Consider the following 24,390-nt stretch of genomic DNA (forward strand, 5'->3'; position numbering starts at 1 on the left):
AAACGTGACTTCAGAGTAAACAATCATGGCGGACGAAGAGGATGCAGTGGCGATAGTTTGTAGTTTGTCTTTAACCGAAAAAAAAAACGTTATCAAAAGAAAAGGCGATGATCTCCGACGTCCTCCGGACTTTCTGGTGCGCCATGCCGCCGGCTGTTTTGATTTTGTTTCCCGGTGCTTCCTCGCCACCTCGTCACCTCGCTTTCTGATTGGCTACACGCCACAGTCCACAGGCTGCGTGCTCGTTTGTTCCCTGGGGACACCACACACACGAGGAGAAATAAATCCAACATTTTGGATATCCCCGATTTGAGATCGGAGCGGTCCCGACGTCCTTCCGAGCAGACGAGAGCAGCTTTAACACACCACACACGGCAGGAATATCTGATCAGAATATTTTACGATAATCGGAGCATCCTTAAGATTGTCGGAAGGGGTGAATCGGGGCTAAAATCGGCCTAATTATCCTGCCGTGTGAACCAGGCTTTACTTTCACTTTGATTCACTTAGTTTGCGCGTTGGCTTGAATAGATGAATAGATGCGATCGGATTCAGATTCAAATCCGTCTCGAATGCGTATCGGAGGGCATTTACACCTGTTTTTTTATGATCGGATAGCTATCCGATTACAGAAAACGCATTAAGTGGCCAGGTGTAAACAGCCCACTCACTCACACACTGTCTGTTAACGTTAGACTTACAAAACGTTACGAGGAAAAAAAAAGAGGTGTTAATTTACGTCATAGGCCGACAGGCTATGTCATTTGGGGAGGGGCCGCTCACTGATCCCCCTATTTTTTTGAAAATCCTAGACATGGTTGGACCTGCCCTTCGTTAGTGCTTTCTGATTAGCCTGTGTTTCTATTGAAATAAGAGGCTGCTGTGGCCCGCCGTACGGGTTGAGCAGAGAGCCTGCACAGTTTGACCCGATGGTGTTGCTAAGAACTTGCAATGTATAACTATTATCAGACCCTCGCGGCCTCAAAACACTACCGGCCCACCGGGAAAAGTCCTGACTCTCCTGATTGCCACTCCGCCCCTGTATATACAGTATTTATTCACCTCACCACTGTCAGGTGTCAGTACTACTTTTTTACATAATTGCAAAATGTGTTTACTTTGTTACAATATATAAATAAATATTTCTCCTGTAACTGCATGCTCTGGATTCAGTGTTCTCCATTTTTCTTGTAGTGTCTAACGAATGATTTGCAGTGTTTCTAATATTGACTGATGTGTGTAAGATCTGAAAGCATTGTTTGATTTTGCCAGAAGAGTCAGAGATTCTCTGAATGAGTTTTGAACATTTGCTTTTGTGTTTAAGGTTTTGAGAAAGTGAGTGATGGTTTCAAGAAATGTGTTTTAGCACTTCAGAAAAACTGTAATTGTGCAGCTTGTTGTTTTTGGCTGATTTCTTGGTTCTCTCTTCACTCCTCTGTCTTAAAGTAATTCATACTGAGATTATTTATTTACATTTATCTTATATTTCCTGTAATGAGTCGCTGTTTTCTAATAGTAATAAAGTATTGTCATGTTTTCATGGCCCAATATAACAGATAAAACTACATTTACAGTTTGATGAATTCTGTGTTTCAGGGGTTTCTAGTGATGATTGGAGTGTGAGTTACAGTCCTTCACACATCTGTGCACTAAAGGACTCAACAGTGATAATGAGATGCACTTATACATACCCTACTAGATATTGGATCAAGAAAGTGTTCTGGTTCAAAAACCATGTTGAGCTTATAGATCTGTCTAATGACCCTGAATACAGTCAGAGGCTTCAGTATCTGGGAGATAAACAGCAGAACTGCACCGTCAGACTGAGTCATGTGACACTGAAGGATTCACACATGTACTGTTTCAGATTCATCACTGATAAACCTGATGGAAGATATACTGGTGATCCAGGAGTGAATCTTACTGTCACAGGTGACTTTGATGAGGTTTATCTCTTCTTCTGTGCATTATGTTGAATAATAATCAGTGTATGACAGCAGCACTAGATATAATGTGTGTGTTGTGTTCAGATCTTCAGGTGGAGTCTCCTGAGAGAGTGACAGAGGGAGATTCAGTCACTCTGAGATGTAAAAGCAGCTGCGCTCTGACTGACAGAGCAACATTCATCTGGTACAGAAATTCACAGCCATTAACTGAGAGAAGGGACAGAAACAATGAACTCCTGCTGCAGTCAGTCAGAAGAGAGGATTCAGGCAGATATAGATGTGCTGTAGACGGACACACTCACATCTCTCCTGAGGTTCAGCTCAATGTCATGTGTGAGTGCAGATTGACTTTCTCTCTTTAACCCTCATGCACTTTAGATTTCTGGTTACAGTTTGTGTGGTCCAGGTCAAACTGATCCTAATTGTATTCAATTCCCCAAAAATCACACTATGAAAAAACATTATAATAATTACATTCAGGTACAAATAATGAACTTTTAATATCAATACTTTTCACACATTACAAAGAATACATTTCTGAATTTATGATTTATAAAAATGTTTTAACCAATATTTTTAAGACGGCCCCTCCCCAACACCCGTGGGACATTTGCCATTATACATTTATAACAATAATATCTTAGTCTAAACCTAAAGTAAACTTGACCAACTATATAGCATTTGAAAGCGTTCAGACTGTAGTTAAGATCATTTAATCCATATATGGAAATCGCCTCGGTTACGACTGTAACCTCGGTTCCCTGAAGAGGGAACGAGCGTTGCGTCGAGATTGACGCTATGGGGAACGCTTTGCGTGATGACGTCTTGAAGCACATGTAAAATCAGTCCAATGGTGTGGCGGAACGTCAGAGGCGGGTGACGTCACGTACCAGGAAGCTATAAAGCCTGCCCGAAAACAGAAAATGAAAGCTTCGTAAAGTCTGAAGTAGTCGCTGACAGGCATGAAGGAGATATGGCAAGGTGACGCAACGCTCGTTCCCTCTTCAGGGAACCGAGGTTACAGTCGTAACCGAGGCATTCCCTTTCAAGGGAACTCGCGTTGCGTCGAGATTGACGCTATGGGGAACGTCTATACCAACGCCACCATAGCTACAAATGTCTGTCCTGTGTGAAATCGAGTGAGCAGCATTAGAAAGACAAAACCTGAGACCCTGGAGTAGAGTCTAAGTCCAAAGAGTAAAACCTGACGAAGGTGTGCGGTGAGGACCAACCTGCCGCATCACAAACGTCCTGTAAAGACCTTAGAGGCCGCCATACTCCTTGTAGAGTGCGACCGGACAGCCATAGGAGAAGGCTGCCCGGCTGCCTCATAAGCAAGCGAAATAGCCTCAACCACCCACTTGCTCATTCTTTGCTTAGACACTGGAGATCCCTTGTTAGGGGACCCAAAGCACACAAACAATTGATCGCTTTTACGCCACAGGGCAGCTCTGTGGACATAAGCGTCTAACGCCCGAACTGGGCAAAGCAAATTATTCGCCTCCTGGTCCGCATTTCGAAAGGGAGGAGGACAGAAGGCCTGCAGTACAATGGGTCTAGCCACATTAGTGGGGACCTTGGGGATATAGCCCGGTCTCGGATGTAGAAAATCTTTAACCATACCCGGTGCAAACTCTAAGCATGACGGAGCAACCGAAAATGCTTGAAGATCCCCTATTCTCTTGAGAGAAGAGATAGCAAGAAGGAACAGAGCTTTCAGAGTTAAGAACTTCTCAGGAACCTCCTCAATGGGCTCAAAGGGGGCCAGGGAAAGGCCTTGCAGCGCAATGGACAAATCCCAAGGTGGCACCCTAGAGCGAACTGCAGGCCTCAGCCTCCAGGTGCCACGAAGGAAACGAGATACCAAGGGGTCTTTCCCCACAGACATTCCACCCAAAGGAATGTGGTAAGCACCTATGGCCGCCACATAAACCTTTAAAGTGGACGGGGTCAGACCTGCAGTGAACCGGTCCTGCAGGAACTCCAGCACTGTACCAATTGGGCAGTTAACTGGGTCCAACCGACGGTCACTACACCAAGAAGTGAATACTCTCCACTTCAGGGCATAAAGTTTCCTCGTGGAGGGAGCTCTGGACTGTAGAATGGTCTCAACAACCTCAATTGAGAGACCTGACTCTATGAGCTGGGCCCCCTCAGAGGCCAAGCCCACAGGTTCCACAGTTCTGGTCGGGGGTGTAATATCGAGCCCTCCGCTTGGGACAGAAGGTCCCTCCTGACGGGTAGCTCCAGAGGAGGCCCGTCGAGGAGAGACACAAGGTCGGGAAACCATACTCTGCCCGGCCAGCGCGGGGCTATAAGAAGCAGGCAAACCCGGTCCCTGCGAACTCTCTCCAGAACTCCCGGGAGCAGAGCAACTGGGGGAAAGGCGTACAGACGTAGCCTCGGCCACGTCTGCACCATAGCATCCAGTCCCAGAGGAGCTGGATGCGTGAGGGAGAACCAAAGTGGACAGTGAGACGTCTCTCGAGACGCAAACAGATCCACTTGAGCTTGGCCAAACTCCCTCCATATCAGCTCCACCACCTCGGGGTGGAGCCTCCATTCCCCGGGCCTCTGCCCCTGTCTCGACAGAGCGTCTGCTCCTATATTCTGGACCCCGGGGATGTAAGCTGCCCTGAGTGACAGCAGCTTCCCCTGGGACCACAAGAGGATATGGCGTGCCAGATTGCATAATGGGCGCGAGCGCAAACCCCCTTGGTGATTGATATAGGCGACTACCGACGTGTTGTCCGTATGTACTAGCACATGGTGTCCCCTGAGATCTGTGATAAAGCTCCTCAGAGCCCGGAAGACAGCTAACATCTCTAGGCGATTGATTTGCCAAGAACGATGATGGTCTTCCCACAGACCTTGAGATGAGCGACCCTCTAGGATCGCTCCCCAACCCGTGAGGGAAGCATCCGTCGTTAGCAGTTTGCGACGACAAGGAGCTCCCAACACTGGGCCCTGGGACAGGAACCAAGGTTTCTTCCACATAACCAAGGCACGCAGGCATCGCCGTGTGACCTTGATCGTGCGAAATGGGTTGCCCCTCGGGGAAAACCCCCTGGTCCTGAGCCACCACTGCAGGGGCCTCATGTGCAGCAGTCCAAAAGGTATCACGTTGGAAGCTGCCGCCATGAGACCCAACAGTCTCTGGAACTGTTTGACAGTGAGTAGCTGGCCTAGCTTTACACTTTTCACAGCTGCAAGGATGGACTCTATACGTGGCGGTGACAGGCGCACCTGCATCGACACTGAATCCCAAACCACGCCTAAGAAAGTGGTCCTCTGGAGCGGAGAAAGCACACTCTTCTCAGCGTTCAGCCGTAACCCCAACTCTTTCATATGGGCGAGAACAACATCTCGATGTTGAACCGCCAACTGATGCGACTGAGCTAAAATCAACCAATCGTCGATGTAGTTCATGATGCGAATACCCTGGAGGCGCAGGGGCGCCAGAGCTGCATCCACGCATTTGGTGAAAGTGCGGGGTGATAAAGCCAGGCCGAATGGAAGAACTCGATGTTGGTATGCTTTGCCCCCGAAAGCAAACCTCAGGAACTTCCAATGACATGGACGGATGGAAATATGGAAATATGCGTCCTTGAGGTCTATCGTGACAAACCAGTCCTCGGACCTGATCTGTGGCACGATTTGTCTCAATGTTAACATTTTGAACTTGAGTTGCATGACTGACTCGTTCAGAACTCGAAGATCTAAAATGGGACGCAATCCCCCGTCCTTCTTTGGAACTATGAAGTACCGGCTGTAAAAGGGTTTACCTGTTGGAGGGAGGTACATATTCTATGGCCCCTTTCTCTAACAGAGTGTTTACTTCCTGTTCCATAACCAGAACCTGCTCGGGGCCCACCACTGTGGGTAGGACCCCCATAAACCGAGGTGGGCATTTCTTGAATTGTATTTGATACCCTTTTCCTACGGTCTGCAGGACCCAACGAGAAACATTTGACAGTAGCTTCCACGCTGTCAAAGATTCTACTAGAGGTACCAGCCTCTCGAGACTGGTTTCTGGATTTTGTTGCTGTTGAGTAGTCGGTTCGTCGCCCTGTAACGGCGCACCGGCAGGGAACGACTGAACGGACTGCTCTAACACCCTCCTCAGAGGCAGTGGGCATCCTGAGGCCACTACGTTTCCGGGTGGTCCTTGAGATATGTGCTCGCCGGAGACCGCTGCGCCCTGAAACACCGGAGGCGGCAGGGTTGGCAGAACGGTCCCCTGAGGGCACCGAAGAGAGACGGGCACCGTAAAAAGAGGTAAAAAGAGGTGTTGACCGCTCTGCTTCGGGGGGGACTACCCTCATTTGTCCTGAGCCCTCGGACATCAGGACTTTTTCCCAGCAGCCTTCTTGGCGGTCCGCAGATCCGTTCTACCCCTCGAAGGCTGCTGGGTTTGAGCGTGCTTCCCGTGTCCCCGAGATTTTTGTGGGGGAGCACGGGAGGAACCGCTCTGTTTCTGAGTGGCACGGTGCTCAGCGCTCTTTTTAGAGGAGTGAGGCTGCTCCCGCTCAGCAGCCTCATAGAAAGAACGGCGGGGGAGAAGTTTCTGAAGTGCAGCTGCCTGTTTTGAAGCTTCTTGTGATTTCGCTACAGCACTATTAACTGCATCTCCAAATAAACCTGCAGTGGAAACCGGAGCATCCAAAAGAACATGTTTTTCTTTGTCCTTTATATCACTTAGATTGAGCCACAGATGCCTCTCAGTGGCCACCAGGGCTGCCATAGAGCGGCCGATGGATTTAGCCGTCTCCTTGGTGGCCCTGAGAGACAAATCTGTGGCTCTACGCAGTTCGGATACAGTGTCGGGACCAATACCCCCGCCCTCCTCTAAATCACCCAATAATTCTGCCTGGTATGCTTGCATTAATGACATGGTGTGCAAACACGCTGCAGCTTGACCAGCAGCTGCATACGACTTATGAACCAGGGAAGAAGTGAATTTTACTGGTTTGGATGGTAATGCAGGAGCCTTCAGAGAAGATGCCGTTGCTGGAGAGAGATAGCTCGCAAGCGTCTCCTCCACCTTCGCCATCTCTCCATACCCATGCTCTTTATAATTGTGTATAGTGGAGTAGTGGGATGTTTGTGAAGTATATACTCTGTATGAAACTGGTTTCCCCCACGATCTCGACACCTCAGTGGGGAGATCGGGGAAAAACGGAAGGCTTCTGCGCTGAGGCTGTGCACGAGATGGCAGGAAACGTTCGTCGAGCTTACTTTTCGAGCGAGCGCCCTGCCTATCTTCTGGCCACTCAATAGATAATCTCTCGACAGCTCTTGTAACTACGTCGAGTAATTCCTCAAACGCATGAGACTGAGGTGGCGAATCCTCAGACTCAGCGTCAATACTAACAACGTCCAACTCCTCAGAGCTGGACAATTGCAGTATTGGTGCCTCCATCGGGGGGGAAGAAACCGCAACGCGTGCTTCCACACCCTGATGAGAGGCACTGGATCTATCAGAATGAGGCTGAGATAAGGCAGAGCCCGTCTCAACATCCACTGATAGATCCATTTGCGAACCCCAGGTCTGAGATCGACGCCGTGCCTCGGCAGCGGCAGTACCAGAGCCCTGGGGAACGCATTCCTGGTTAAATAAAGCCAGGCGGGATCTGAGCGTACGCAATGGAAGCGCGTCGCAATGCTCACAGCCAGCACCCTCGAGTGCTGACTGGGCATGCTCTTCACCCAAACAGACAACACAAAGAGTGTGAGTGTCCCCACCCGTTAAATAACGCGGGCAGGGTTGAACACACATTCTAAACTGCTGCTGCTTATCCGCCATACTGAATATATATATATAATATACACAGACAACACCAAATAACGAGGACAGATTCAACACAGAGCGCAACTGAAGACTCAGAAAGCTTTCATTTTCTGTTTTCGGGCAGGCTTTATAGCTTCCTGGTACGTGACGTCACCCGCCTCTGACGTTCCGCCACACCATTAGACTGATTTTACATGTGCTTCAAGACGTCATCACGCAAAGCGTTCCCCATAGCGTCAATCTCGACGCAACGCGAGTTCCCTTGAAAGGGAACGAAGAGTTATATGGTCACCAGAGGAGTCTGGATGTCATCTAGTGGAAAAGTTTGGTACTGCACTCAAAAAAATCATACTGAATTATTATTATTATTTTTTTTTATATCAACCTACAATTTGTCACAGAATTTGTTTAGATATTTAGCTTTAATTTTCTTAAAGTTTTAGCTGAACATTTTTTGTAAAATATATATTTTACATAAAATATAAAACTTAAAAAAATATATATTTCTACAATAATCTGTGAAGTGTTCCCTTTAAAAAGATACCAAACTTAAGACTGTGCTCTGAAGTATTTAAGATTTTTAACAAGGTTTTTAAAGGGCACCTATTATGCAAAATTAACTTTTACATAGTTTGAACATAAATGTGTCGGCAGTGTGTGTACACAACCACCTTTTTCAATCCCCATAAATCATAAGCATTGTCTCAGTCTCAAGCTGTATGCCTTCTCACGCACCCCTGCCAAACTGTGGAGCCAGGTAAGTGTTGCACTGAACACTCAGACCCCACTCCGGGACGGGTCTCTGTCCTCCACGGGTGCGTCTGTGGTCCCATTGGTCCTGCTGGTTCGGTCGCTGGGAGCCTGGCCAGCGCCCGTCACGCTGGCTTATTGGGACGTTCAGATTTGACTATGCGATTCAGTACAGCGGGGAATGTAGAGGCCCCTTGTTCTGCATGCGGAGATTGCGAGATTGTGAGGTCAGGGTTTAACAGCTCCTACTTCACTGTTCCCAAGAAGAGTGGAGGGTTACATCAAATCTTGGATGTGCGTGTTTTGAATCGGGCCCTTCACAAGCTTCCGTTCAAAATGCTAATGCAGAATGTGTTCGCCCCTAAGACTGGTTCGCAGAGATCGACCTGAAGGATGTGTACTTTAATGACATTCCTACGCTTTGAGTTCGAGGGACGGGCATACCAGTACAAACTCCTCCCTGTCACCCCGCATATTTACAAAGGTCGCGGAGGCCACCCTCTTCTTGGCCCACTCGCGAGATCAGTTGTGCGAACACAGGGACCTGGTGCTCAGACACCTCAGCCATCATCATATTCACTGAACTTTAATTTTTGTCTGTTTTAGACCCTCCCAGGAGCGTCTCAGTGTCCATCAGTCCATCTGGTGTAATAGTGGAGGGAGATTCAGTGACTCTGAACTGCATCAGTGACTCAAACCCTCCTGCAGAAATCAGCTGGATTAAAGGAAGAACGATTGTAGGATCTGGAAGAATCTACAGCATCGCAAAGATCAGCTCTGATGACAGTGGAGAATACAAGTGCAAGTCCATCAATGAACATGGAGAGAAATACTCTGATGCTGTGACTTTAAACGTCATGTGTGAGTTTATTATAAAACATAAGATGCTAATTCTCTGTTTTGGGTAATTTGGTTCATATTAATCATTTTAAAAATGTGTCAGAGGTCTTAAATAATTTGGTGATTGTTATTAGACCCTCCAAAGAACGTCTCAGTGTTGATGAGTGGATCTGGTGTAATAGTGGAGGGAGATTCAGTGACTCTGAACTGCATCAGTGACTCAAACCCTCCTGCAGAAATCAGCTGGTTTAAAGGAGGAACGTTTGTAGGATCTGGAAGAATCTACAACATCTCAGAGATCAGCTCTGATGACAGTGGAGAATACAAATGCAAGTCCATCAATGAACATGGAGATAAATACTCTGATGCTGTGACTTTAAACATCATGTGTGAGTTATTGATCACCTACACATTGTTTAAAATTTCCAAACACATAATTTTGTAATAGTTATTGTGAATTTTCATTTTTGTCTGTTTTAGACCCACCCAGAAGCATCTCAGTGTTGATGAGTGGATCTGGTGTAATAGTGGAGGGAGATTCAGTGACTCTGAACTGCATCAGTGACTCAAACCCTCCTGCTCTGAACTTCAGCTGGTTTAAGGAGAATGAAACCTCAGCTGTTGGATCTGGACAGAGTTTCAGTGCACTACAGAGTGGACGCTTCTACTGTCAGGCTCACAATCAACATGGATCTCAGAGATCAGACGCTGTCACTGTCACAGGTGAAGCTTTTATTAACACACTCCTGCATCTTCACATCATTCATCAGTTTGGAGAGTTAATCATGATGATCTTCCTCTTTCAGTTCATCATGTTGCTGGTGGGAATGTGATTGTGATCACAGCGGCATCTGGAGGATTATTCTTCATCATCATCATCTTCATCATCATCTTCATCCTGTTTATAATGTGAGCTCAATAAAAAACTGCAATAATTGTATAAATTCACTTTTGGTCTAATGTAGGAAATGGCTAATTTGTGTTTGATTATTAGTAATCTTTAAAATAAATGCATATGCTGCTAATGTCTTTCATTATAACAGAAAGAAACGAAGGAGTGTTAAATCTGAAGATCGCACAGTGAAACAGGTAAATCATCTAAACATGACTTCACAAAAGCAGAGAATGAATCGATCAGCCGTTATCTGTGTTTCAGACTGTAATTGTACAAAGTGACCGGATTCAAACCTCCCCAGTCCAGCGGTAACCAGTTTGTACTATAATATAATAAAATTATGAAATAAACCTGATTTTAGTGGGCAGTTGTGAATGGCCTTGGCCGTGAAGTTTGTTTAGTGAATTTAACCAATCTGCTTAAGTTTTTAATTATAATTTACTGTTAAATTTATGATGACTCAAGCCATTAAGGGTTTTGTACAAGATACATGACCAATCGGAGATTACTTCATTCATGTGCAATCATTTCTCATTGATTTATATTTTATCTAGTCAAAAAACATGGTCTAATCTCTGTGTTGTGGCTTAAATTAGTTTCAGCTATATGCTCAAATTAAGAGAAAGCAAAGTGAGAAAAACTGCAGAAACTATAAAATCCACATCAAGACCAAACTTTGAAGAAATTCATGTTATTTTATTTTGTTAATTTTATATAGCTTTTACTTACATGAAACATGGAGTAAAATATTTATTCGGTAATCATCTCATCTCGCCATTTTTCGTTACCGCAGCAAATGCTCACACTTCTGAGCACTTTATCACTTCAGGTGAATGGAGAAGTTTTTCATATTAATAATTTTACATTATTGACTGTAGTTGCTCTATGATTCTACAGCATGTGATCCATCAGTGTGGTGAAAATCTGAAGAATTTTAAAACATTGTGCAAAATAAAGGTTTTAACTACTGTATCTTTCAGACACACTCAGAATCTCAACAACAGTGATGATAAAAGTGCAGTGCATGATGGGAGCATTTAATCAAAACTCATCAATATCTCCCAGCATGCATTGTATAAATTATGCTGAATTGCCTTAGTGTTTTCTTTTATTATTATATCTGCTATTATTTTTGATGTTGTTTTTGTTGCAGCTTTTTCGTAGCATGTTTTGTGATGTTCAGAGTTTTATCTGATTATTGTGTTGATTGTCACCGTTGTTGAGATTCATACGCTGATTCTTGATGTCTGTGTTGGTCTACATCATACAGTAGTTCAAAACCTTTTTTATACACAATATGTTTTTAAAGTTCTTCAGATTAATTATTTGTCACTGCTGGCTCGCATGTGGTAGTGACACAGAACTATTACACTCAAAAATGAGAAATATATTAGTAATAAACATAATGAAAGATAAGACTCTTTATGAGATCAGGCCACTACATGATGATAAAGTCACCATCAATAAATAGCCATCAACACCTGATCACATTTTCTCTCAGATTTTCATGCCATAAAGAAAATCTGACGTTAGAAAGTCAAGGATCAAGAGCCCAACTAAAGCAAACACTGATCTCCATAATGGTGACTTCAGTTTTTATTATTTTCAATAAAACATCAACTTCTAAACCTCTGCTAATTCTCAACAATAACGTTTATGACAAATTGGTTTGTGATACAATATTTTTAAATTACAGGCAACCACAGTTGGCAGTTTTTTTTTTTAACCATGGTTCAATGCCATAAAACCTAAAATATTACTGCCGTATTTTTTACAGTAAAGCACTAGTAAACCACAGTTGCCTGATTTTTACCGTAAATTTTTGTTCAATGATGTCAAACATAACAATTGCTACTGTATTTTTTACGGTAAGGTACGGTAAATGCAACGGTAAGGTTTTTTTTTTACAGTGTACTTCCAAAATCCGTTGAAAAATTGCAGAGCTATGAGAGCTATTGCAGTTTTTCACTGTATATAGTAAGGGTATCTCTGCAATTAACATGTCTTTTCCGTTGCTTTTTTACAGTATTTTACTGTTAAAATTATGAACATATGAAAAAGCCCTTTACTTATTCATTCTTTGTACTTAATGTAAGTAATGTATCAAACTGTAGATCCTTTGTACACTCTATTTACATCTTGTAAGTAATTATGTTAATAAAAACAAATCTTAAAAAAAAAAAAAAGCCCTTTACTTTGAACATTGTCAGGGAACTTTTTTTGATAGTGTTTCCATAAAATTGTGTATATTCCAAAGTTTATCATTGATTATGTTTTTAAAAATGTATATTTATTATTGTGATTGTGATATTTTGTAGTGTAACACCTTCTGTCTCTCCTGTAGATCTCTGATCCCAATGAAGACACGTATACAGCTCTTGAGCTCAAGTCCACGACCTCTGACCTGTACGACACACTCACAGTAAGTGAGACGTCAAAGTCAGATACTCCATCACTGATGATCACATGACCGATCTCTCGCTCTCTTTCACACAGACCGTTGATCGCAGACCTCCTGAAGACTCTTGATCCTCAGAGCTTTTCTAAACATGAGAATCCATCAGTAAGTGTCAGAACCCGCAGCTCTTCTCAATATAATCAATAACACTCTCTTCAGTATAGTGTGATTGTTTTATGTATCTTGTGAAAGGTTTTATTATGTTGTTGAAGAACTTCAGTCAGTCTTTCTTCATCTTATTGTTTGTTCAGATCAACAGGAAGATTCTGCAGTGAGAGGCGGAGCACAAATTAACCAATCCTGAGCTCTGTGGGCGGAGCCACTGATGATTGACAGGGATCATCAGTGATGAGTCACAAGAGATTAATTTCTGTATAGTTTAAGAAACATGATGTAACAGTGGAATTAAATGATAGTTAAAAGCTGGTGAATTGATATTGTCTAAACACATGTTAAAATTAAGTCAAAACACCTAAAGTGATGTTCAGTTGTGGCAAACAATCTATGCTCTCTCATTCTACAACATCTTCCTGCTTTTAAATCATAATTGATCATTTTTTTCTGATATACTGAACAAAATCATAATTCTGCACATTCACTATGGAAAATGTATATTTTTTTTGCTCTCAAAGTGCTCAATATAATCAATCAGCTTTTGTTATTCTGTCTTTTGTGTTCCTGTAACTCTCCCGTTAAATGTTCAGTTTTATTTGTAATTGTCCCATATTTGCTTGTACAAACCTTAAAGGGATTCTTCACCTCTGGAAAGAGGAATGTGTATTTAAAATGGGTCATTTATGTAGTAGAAATGTGAAATTATTTTTGAATTTGGAGCTTTCTAAGAAAAGCCAGAAAATGTATTTTTGGCTCATGTGGATGAAAGACAACAACTCCCAGAATGCACTTGCTTTGCTGCCCTACGAGGCCACTCCCAAGCCACGCCTACCGGTAACAGAGGACAGCTCAGCTACTAGTTGACTCAAAACTGAAAATACACCGTTTTATCGTGAGTCTCCGTGACGAGTCTGCCCAGGATTTCGAGATCGCCCAAAATGTCTGGGATTTGGCTTTTCCGCTCTACAGTCGTCATTAATCATTAATCATGTTTACTGTGGCGAGCAGGACGAGGCTGAGGGGTGCGGGAGAACGATGCGAGGCCGGTGGCGTGATTACTGATGAGCGACACCTGTGAGACGTGCCGGGTCTCGAATCTCTCACGGAGGAGCGGGAATTTTCTTAGCAATGTTAAAACGCACATCAACCGATCACTTGTTTAGCGTTCATGTAAACTACATTCAGATTCACCAATCGAAATGAATTCAGCTAGATTGAAACAAAAGGTGTGCATGTAAACAATGAATGGCGACCCCAGAAAGCAAAAGCTGAATCCCGGACATTTTGGACGATCTCGACGGCCGGACATGTCCAGGAAAAAGAGGATGTATATATATATTTTTTTTTTTTTACAAATGTAATTTTACACTGTTTATTAATGTTTTTACTAAACATTTGTGCAGTTTTTGGAAGATTTGATACATTTTAAATTTCTTTAAATAAATAAATATTTATTTAAATAGGCTTTTTTTTTTTTTTTTTTTTACAAAAAACAGCATTTTATGTAAAATTCACTTTATAAAAGACCCATATTTCTAACTTTCATTCATGGGGATAACATGGATAATTTTACATGGTTTAGTGTAAACTTTTTACCTATATTTGGTAAAATGTAGTTTTAAAAGTAAAAAATGATGATTTTAGCTACTAGATGGCTATAGAGCTCCACTATATGCTATTTGACTAACTGAAAGATATCTTTTCACAAGATTTTCCAGTTGGATTCATATCTAAATATTATGAAATCACAATTCTAACAATAAAAATGTTTTTTTTTGTACTGAAATTTTGTTTTTTCAAATAATGTTACATTATGATTAGAATCAAACCTGAAAAGGATAAAAGTTGACATTTTAGAGTTTATCATTTATTTCAATCATCTTTTTTTCATATAATTGTACAAATGTGATCTACACTTCAGTTACTAACTGTAACAGAACAGATATGTACAGTTAGATTATATATTGAGTACAAATACATGACATGAACATTAAAATGCAATGAATTGAACAGCATAAGTTAACAAGTAAGCAAATAAAGCCAGCCACCTCCGTTTCTCATAACAAGCGCGGGTGAAGCTCCGGATGTAGCGTTAGCTTCGTCCTCTGTCACTGGCCTGTAAATCGGGTTGGTCCGGTCGGAGATCCTTTATCGTTTTTTTTCTTCCAGCGAACGCCTTGTGAAAGGTTTTTATTTGTAAATCAATGACAGAATTTGGTTTAACTTCTGCCATTCTTAGATGGAGCATGCCTAATAGAAGGAGGAAGGCTGTTCCACAGCTTCGGCCCAGCAGCGGCAAAAGCACGATCACCACGTTTTTTAAGTTTAACTTTAGGGACTGTAAGATGGCCAAGGTCAGAGGATCTCAGGTTTCTGGATGAACTGTACGGAGTCAAAAGATCCATTAAATATTGAGGTTTTCAATAAGTTAGAGATTGATCGCTAGCTGCTAGAAACATAAGTTATATGTTGTATTCACCAAAGTTAACGCTGACTGCATAGTTCTAGCTAATTACATCCTTGTGTTGGTTTGGCGAATATGAACGTCAGTTTAGAAAGAAATATGGATTTATCCTGTTCAGCAAAAACAGAGCAACTGAATGTCGGATCGAAAGCCGTTCTGCCGCCGGAGTTCTTGCCACCTTTCAAAGGTTTTTCCGATGTAAATTCGGTATTTCACGCGTTCCTTATCCTCGTCCCTCTTCTTTGCAATTCGGAACGTCGTCTCTTTGGTCGTGTTTCGGCCATAATTCAAAATTCAAACATAATCCACACCCACTTCATGTGCACGCGCACTAACCCCCCAAACCCCACCCTCAAATACTTCTTGTCGGTGATTGGCTGGAGCACTGTTTGCTGTGTTTCATGGTACGGGTGAGTCCAGTTTGTTTTTCTTGCTGTTTGTGGAGCCTGTGGTGTCTACAGAGACCGCGTGTTTTTACAGTGTGTTCAGGGGACAGGCAGCTAGCGGATAGTGAGGAGATGTTTGCTGTATGTGGAAAAAATGTTTTGGCCTAAAAAACGCGTGGCATCGCTTAGAGCACCTTTAATAAAGCTTTGATGATGATGATGATGATGATGTTCTTTCTCTCAGTGAGAGGTTCAGACAATATTCATCATTATTCTCTAGTGACTGAAGATTAAAAGTAAAGTAAATGCTTTAACTAAGAAGTGATCACGTAGGCGACTGATTGAAGACCCCAGTGACCTCGGATGTCTTCAGCTAGAAGATTAAATATATGTTTTAACACATGTTGGGTGTCTCTCTGTCTTTAAAACATGGAGAGCGCATTCCAGTAAACAGACATGTATGTAAAACTAAGTAAATCTCATACGCCTGAACAAATCATTCAAATCCTTTAATATGTAGGAGGATAAATACTGATTAATACCCTAGATCAGGGGTCTTCAAACTCAGTCCTGGAGGGCCACAGCTCTGCAGCACCCAGCTGATAACCGCTGATAACGCCCATTCAATCGTGTGATCACAATCGAATCGGGTGTCTGCAGAGTTTAGCTCCAACCCTGATAAACTCCTGTCTGCAGCTATCTAGTAATCCTGAAGACATTGATTGGCTGGTTCAGGTGTGTTTGATTAAATTTCTCTTCTGCTCTCCTCTCTGTCCCCCCGTCATAATAAAAGTCCTCACAACAACATCCACTTTAACACAATATATACTACTGAAAATGTTGACTTATATGTTACTAGTATGTGATTTTACATAGGCTAGTAAATACTCTAGACTTTATCAGGCACACCTGAATTAATCAGTTTGTCCAATAATGGCAGACAGGAAACAAAGGTGCTGGCTGAAGTTCAGGAAGTAGTGCAGCTGTGCATAAAGCCCATTGACCATGGTGAACATGTTTAGATTCAACCCCGTTTTTTTTAGGCAGTTATAACTATCTATATATCTATATCTATCTATCTATCTACTGTATATATTTCAGTAGAAATATGCACTGAGTTCAGTCCCTCAAACTGCCACCAGAGGTCACCATCTCCTGTGTCTGACATCAACCTTGATGAGCCTCACCTGTAAATCACTATCATTCATCTTCATTCATCTTCACAATTATACATCTTCAACTTACAGATAAAGATCATCATTTTTCTTTAAGTAGGTTTAGTTCAGTAATGTTGTTCTCTTGTTGAGGGAGGGACTGTGATATTTCCGTCGATGGTTATTAATAAACCGTGTTAACCACACAAAGTCACAACGTCCTTCACTAAAGTGAAGCTAAAGTGCTTGTGTTAAAACAGTCTGTCATTTGGTTGCTGTTGATCTGATGAGCTTCAACACGGTAAGACAAACACACTCTTGCTTAAATGAAACTGATGATTATTGCTCATATAACATTGTTTCTGCTTGAAATTATTACATTGTTTAAATTAATACATTTTTAGCTAACTGTGACTTTGTATATGTACATTTCTGAAATGCATATCTTAGACAGTTTCCTCTGATAACAGATCACTCTAAATTGTAATGTGGACTTGTGTATTTTCTGTAAAGCTGCTTTGAAAAGATGTGTATTGTATATGTATATTTATATGTATATATGTATTATAGATATATGTTATGCTGATGTGGGTCAGAATGGCTCCTCCTCTTCCTCTGATCTTCTTTCTGCTCATGATTCACGGTGAGTCTCTCTTACATTCACATTAGAAACACTCTGATGTTTTATTTAAGGCCTCATGAGCGGCTGATCTGCACTTTCTTCTGTCCTGTTCTCACATATTTCTCTCTGAAACAGGAAGTTTCTGTTGAACTTGTCAAACGCTCCTTTTAGAAATGTCCAATAGTCTTTTGCTACTTGCTAGTCAGTGTCACATGGTTTAGGGGGAGGGACTTTCTCAATGTTCAGAGCATTTGATTGGACAAAAATCACTTTAGCAGCAGATCATGAATATGTTTGGCTCATGTTCTCGGAAGTGAATGTGTACATGTAAAATATTTATCATTCACTAGCATAAATGAGCTCTGAGCTGATAGATAAGAACTAAAAGCCACAAAACTAATATTTTGATGTCATTGGGTTTTTAATAAATCAACTTTGATTATTTTCTTCGTCTTATTTGTCATATATTTCATTATTTGAGAGTGCATCATGTTGTTCGTGGTTCTCTCTTCACTCCTCTGTCTCTGTACATTTACTTCTGCTTTTCTGCAACACCCTCCATCAAAGCTCATCAAAAGATCACTGTAGGACAACTTCTGAGTTCAGTTTAAAGGGAGAATTATGGAAGGGAGATTGATGGGGTGTAAAAAAGAAAAGAAAAAACTTGCATCACAATAAGTTTATTGTGATTGTCAAAACATCAGAATTGTATTATTTAAAATAACAGAAGAATTTTAGAAGTTTAGTGACAACATCTTAAAATGTTTACATGGTACAATGACTGGTAGGCTACTGTTTTATTTAATTATTATTATTGCTTGACACAAATTTCATGATTTCAATTCTTTCAATCTCTATCACAAATTCAATTCTAGTGATTTGATTCCGATCTTGATTCAATATCAATTAATTTGGATTAGGGCTGGGCGGTATGACGGTATATATCGTTAACACGGTAGAAAAGGTCAACCATAACAGATTTTTTTATTCTGTGATACCGCAAATAAGTGGGCGTGGTTAACTCGCATGCATGAGACAATGAGATTTGTTAAAGAAACATGGAGAAAGCAGATCAAGAGGATCCACAAAGGAATTACGTTTTCTAAAGGGTTGTTGTTAACGTGATATTTTCGAGAAAAAGGCGCAGCAGTCAACTAGAGCAGTGCAGCACCCGTAATAGCCTACAGTTTAGATGAGTGCACGATCGCAACGGGGAAAGCATGAAGCTTACTTGACAACAACAGTTCATATGTCAATATCGTAACGAATATAAATAACCTTAAATAATGTATGGTTATCATCTTTCTGTCTCTTATGTATAGTTACTTTTTAAACATGAAACTTGCATTCAGTATGACACGCGAGCGGTTGCCGTGGTAATGAACAACCTGCTTGTTGCAAATGTAATCCTGTATCTGAGGCAAAATTATATGCAGCGCGAGTTATATATTATATATATGAAACAGCTGATAAAATCTTGCTTCGATTCAATGCGTGATTACAACTTGTCACTCAAATTAAACGATCGCATTTTACTGATGCAAAAGAGCGCGCGTGCACCATAGACTGTAAAAAATGCGGTGTGTTGGTGTTCATCGAGCTATGTAAAATAATGACGCAGTTACAAGGTGTGTATCATTTACACTAATAGTAAACACTAACAGTAGTATGGAATTCCAAAGCTGCCAATATTAAAAATAAATAAATACATAAATAAATATACAAATAAATGTAAAAAAATACAAATAAATAAATAAATATATAAATAAATATACACAGAAAAGCAAAAAAACGAAAATAAATAATTATTTATACATTTATTTCCTTATTTATGTATATATTTTTCCATATTTGTTTATTTATTCTTTTATTTATTTATACATTTATTCATTTCTACATTTATTTATTTCTACATTTATTTATTTTTACATTTATTTATTTCTACATTTATTTATTTCTTCATTTATTTCTTCCTACATTTCTTCCTGCGTAGGGTAATGAGGAGGGCGTGGTTTACCTCAGACATAGCAATCGAGCTCAGAGTAAGCAAAGGCAAAGGGTTGAGGCCACAGTGACACCCTGTGGCGAAATACAATAAGTATAGCTCACTGACGTTGATATGGTCTGTGACTGCGAGGTATATGGTCAAAATCCTAAATCTTACTGTGTGACATGGATAGGCTACTCTTTATTCCGGACATGGCCGTAGAACATCGTTTTGGTCTGGATTTGTAAAATGTCCTGGGCTAACAAACATGAAACAGGGACTCTGAAACGGAAGCGCTTGATATTTTCCATTTTTCGGTCAGAACTCACGGAAAGGAAGCTGGGCACATATAGGCTACAGTGAAGTCGACGCAAGCATATTGACCAATGCTTTTGAAATGAGACCATTGCATTTCAGTAAGGCAAAGTACATCGAAGCTATTATCTGTGACTATTTCATTTACAATAACTGCCTTAGGTGTGAGTGATCTAATGTTTAGAAGACCTAGCTACTAATAGCAACATTTTCTGGTTTAATAACAATTAGATTTTTCCTAGATCCTGCAGTAGATTTATTATTTGATCTCACTAAACGAGGAATAGACACAGTTTCTATGCAATGTTCAACACTAGTATTTATATCAGTTAAATTGGTGCAGCAGAGACTATGATTTGGACTTTTGGTTACTAGTCAAAAGGTATTTAACATTTTGGAGATGTTATCCGACAGAAGATCCGATCCGAATCTGCTTGGGTGTAAGCCATCAGCACGGTAAAGCCTAGGACGCTCCCAAAACAGATTCCAATTATTTACAAAGAGCAGTTTCTGCTCATTGCACCATGATATTAACCATTCATTTAGCGCGAATAATCTACTAAACTTTTCACGTCCAAGTCGTTACCTGGGAAGCGGTTCTGACACGATGATCGTTATTTCAGGCGATGTGCTGCGTACCGTATCGATCAGATTCCTGAAGTCTTTCTTCAGAACCTCCGTCTGGCGCAGCCTGATGTCGGCCCCTACCGCGTGCAGGACCACAGTTCCGACACGCTTGTCACCGTTCAGAATCTCGGGAACGCGAGCAGCGATTTCAGAAACACGAGCACCAGGAAAGCAGTGACTATGCACCTTACTTTTACCTAACGTAGCGTGTACGTGTCGAACGATGGAATCGCCGATGATCACAGCATCGCGTTCAGTTTCGCGAAGAGGGGGGAAGCGGTTTTGGGTGGATATCTCGAAAACCGGGAGGGTCGGAGAGAGTTTTCTTGGTCTAGACCTGACTCGCGTGAGTGTGGAGAAGACGCGTTCAGCCGTGATCCAAGGGAGTAACCTATAAGAGTGTGTGTATAAGAGGAGGAAGAGTGAGTTAGAGGAGGAAGAGTGTGAGTATAAGAAGAGGAAGAGTGTGAGTATAAGAGGAGGAAGAGTGTGTGTATAAGAGGAGGAAGAGTGAGAGTATAAGAGGAGGAAGAGTATGAGCATAAGAGGAGGAAGAGTGAGAGTATAAGAGGAGGAAGAGTGTGAGTATAAGAGGAGGAAGAGTGTGAGTATAAGAGGAGGAAGAGTGTGTGAAAGAGGCGATGAACGAGGAGGAAGAGGAAGAGGAAGGTGTGGATAATGTTGTCATAAGAAGAGGAAGAGTATGAGTATAAGATGAGGAAGAGTGCGAGTTAGAGGAGGAAGAGTGTGAGTATAAGAGGAGGAAGAGTGTGTGAAAGAGGCGATGAACGAGGAGGAAGAGGAAGAGGAAGGTGTGGATAATGTTGTCATAAGAAGAGGAAGAGTATGAGTATAAGAGGAGGAAGAGTGCGTGTTAGAGGAGGAAGAGTGTGAGTATAAGAGGAGGAAGAGTGTGAGTATAAGAGGAGGAAGAGTGTGAGTATAAGAGGAGGAAGAGTGTGAGTATAAGAGGAGGAAGAGTGTGTGTATAAGAGGAGGAAGAGTGTGAGTATAAGAGGAGGAAGAGTGTGAGTATAAGAGGAGGAAGAGTGTGTGTATAAGAGGAGGAAGAGTGTGAGTATAAGAGGAGGAAGAGTGTGAGTATAAGAGGAGGAAGAGTGAGTTAGAGGAGGAAGAGTGTGAGTATAAGAGGAGGAAGAGTGTGAGTTAGAGGAGGAAGAGTGTGAGTATAAGAGGAGGAAGAGTGTGAGTATAAGAGGAGGAAGAGTGTGAGTATAAGAGGAGGAAGAGTGCGAGTATAAGAGGAGGAAGAGTGTGTGTATAAAAGGAGGAAGAGTGTGAGTATAAGAGGAGGAAGAGTGTGAGTATAAGAGGAGGAAGAGTGAGTTAGAGGAGGAAGAGTGTGAGTATAAGAGGAGGAAGAGTGTGAGTTAGAGGAGGAAGAGTGTGAGTATAAGAGGAGGAAGAGTGTGAGTATAAGAGGAGGAAGAGTGTGAGTATAAGAGGAGGAAGAGTGTGAGTATAAGAGGAGGAAGAGTGTGAGTATAAGAGGAGGAAGAGTGTGAGTATAAGAGGAGGAAGAGGAAGTCGCTGTTTTCAAATAGTAATAAAGTATTGTCATGTTTTCATGGCCCAATATAACAGATAAAACAGCATTTACAGTTTGATGAATTCTGTGTTTCAGGGGTTTCTAGTGATGATTGGGGTGTGAGTTACAATCCTTCACACATCTGTGCACTAAAGGACTCAACAGTGATAATGAGCTGCACTTATACATACCCTACTGGACATCAGATCAAGAAAGTGTTCTGGACCAAACGCTTTGTAAAAAAGGGCGAAGAGCCTCTAGATCTGTCTAAGGACCCTGAATACAGTCAGAGGCTTCAGTATCTGGGAGATAAACAGCAGAACTGCACCGTCAGACTGAGTCATGTGACACTGAAGGATTCACACATGTACTATTTCAGATTCATCACTAATAAACCTGATGGAAGATATACTGGTGATCCAGGAGTGACTCTTACTGTCACAGGTGACTTTGATGAGGTTTATCTCTTCTTCTGTGCATTATGTTGAATAATAATCAGTGTATGACAGCAGCACTAGATATAATGTGTGTGTTGTGTTCAGATCTTCAGGTGGAGTCTCCTGAGAGAGTGACAGAGGGAGATTCAGTCACTCTGAGATGTAAAAGCAGCTGCGCTCTGACTGACAGAGCAACATTCATCTGGTACAGAAACTCACAGCCATTAACTGAGAGAAGAGACAGAAACAATGAACTCCTGCTGCAGTCAGTCAGAAGAGAGGATTCAGGCAGATATAGCTGTGCTGTAGACGGACACACTCACATCTCTCCTGCTGTTCAGCTCAATGTCATGTGTGAGTACAGATTGACTTTCTCTCTTTAACCCTCATGCACTTTAGATTTCTGGTTACAGTCTGTGTGGTCCAGGTCAAACTGACCCTAATTGTATTCAATTCCCCAAAAATCACACTATGAAAAAAAAAAAAAAAAGATAATAATTACAATCAGGTACAAATAATGAACTTTTAATATCAATACTTTTCACACATTACAAAGAATACATTTCAGAATTTATGATTTATAAAAATGTTTTAACCACTATTTTTAAGACTGCCCCTCCCCGACACCCGTGGGACATTTGCCATTATACATTTATAACAATAATATCTTAGTCTAAACCTAAAGTAATCTTGACCAACTATATAGCATTTGAAAGCGTTCAGACTGTAGTTAAATCACTCAATCCATATATGGAAATCGAAGAGTCTTTATATGGTCACCAGAGGAGTCTGGATGTCATCTAGTGGAAAAGTTTGGTACTGCGCTAAAAAAAACTTGATGAAAATATTTTTGAGACATCAACCAAAAATTTGTCACAGAACTTGTTCAGATATTTAGCTTTGATTTTCTTGAAGTTTTAGAGTTAAATATGTTTTGTAAAATATATATTTTATATAAAATTAAAAAATATATATTTTACATTTTTATAAACTTCTATGACGTTTTTGTAAACTTTAATTTTACAAGGTTTTTAAAGGCACCTATTATATGGTCACCAGAGGAGTCTGGATGTCATCTAGTGGAAAAGTTTGGTACTGCGCTCAAAAAATCATACTGAATTTTTTTTATTTATTTTTTTTTTTGATATCAACCTACATTTTATCACATAATTTGTTCAGATATTTAGCTTTAATTTTCTTAAAGTTTTAGTTGAAATTTTTTTGTAAAATATATATTTTATATAAAATATACAACTTAAAAAAAATATATATTTCTACAATAATCTGTGAAGTGTTCCCTTTAAAAAGATTCCAAACTTAAGTCTGTGCTCTGAAGTATTTTGGATTTTTAACAAGGTTTTTAAAGGGCACCTATTATGCAAAATTAACTTTTACACAGTGTTTGAACATAAATGTGTCGGCAGTGTGTGTACACAACCACCTTTTTCAATCCCCATAAATCATAAGCAGTGTCTCAGTTATCAAGCTGTATGCCTTCTCACGCACCCCCTGCCAAACTGTGGAGCCAGGTAAGTGTTGCACTGCACACTCAGACCCCACTCCGGGACGGGTCCCTGTCCTCCACGGGTACGTCTGTGGTCCCATTTGTCCTGCTGGTTCGGTCGCTGGGAGCCTGGCTAGCGCCCGTCACGCTGGCTTATTGGGACGTTCAGATTTGGCTATGCGATTCAGTACAGCGGCGAACGTAGTGGCCCCTTGTTCTGCATGCGGAGATTGCGAGATTGTGAGGTCAGGGTTTAACAGCTCCTACTTCACTGTTCCCAAGAAGAGTGGTGGGTTACATCAAATCTTGTGCGTGTTTTGAATCGGCCCTTCACAAGCTTCCGTTCAAAATGCTAATGCAGAAACACCTTTTCAAATGTGTTCGCCCCTAAGATTGGTTCGCAGCGATCGACCTGAAGGACGCATACTTTAATGTCTCAATTCTCCCTCAACACAGACTGTTCCTACGCTTTGAGTTCGAGGGACGGGCATACCAGTACAAAGTCCTCCCTGTCGCCCCGCATATTTACGAAGGTCGCGGAGGCCGCCCTC

At 41.5% G+C, this 24,390-nt stretch overlaps 1 protein-coding gene across 2 annotated transcripts in view; it reads left to right on the plus strand.

Moving 5' to 3' along the window:
- LOC311078343 (B-cell receptor CD22-like) overlaps nt 1–24,390 on the plus strand; it is a 41,359-nt gene that overhangs the window by 11,900 nt on the left and 5,069 nt on the right. Inside the window, exons 1-4 of one of the 2 annotated variants that reach the window (XM_084107111.1) lie at nt 17,049–17,099; nt 17,369–17,441; nt 21,995–22,342; nt 22,441–22,689. In XM_084107111.1, coding sequence (XP_083963237.1) covers nt 17,085–17,099; nt 17,369–17,441; nt 21,995–22,342; nt 22,441–22,689 — 685 coding nt within the window. In that variant the 5' untranslated portion in view covers nt 17,049–17,084. Of the gene's footprint in view, nt 1–1,596; nt 1,933–2,030; nt 2,280–9,093; nt 9,349–17,048; nt 17,100–17,368; nt 17,442–21,994; nt 22,343–22,440; nt 22,690–24,390 lie in introns of those variants that run through there. The other variant, XM_084107110.1, reaches the window with a different exon arrangement.

Source organism: Abramis brama, assembly GCF_963993115.1.
Source record: "Abramis brama genome assembly, chromosome: 2".
NCBI classification, from domain to species: domain Eukaryota; kingdom Metazoa; phylum Chordata; class Actinopteri; order Cypriniformes; family Leuciscidae; genus Abramis; species Abramis brama.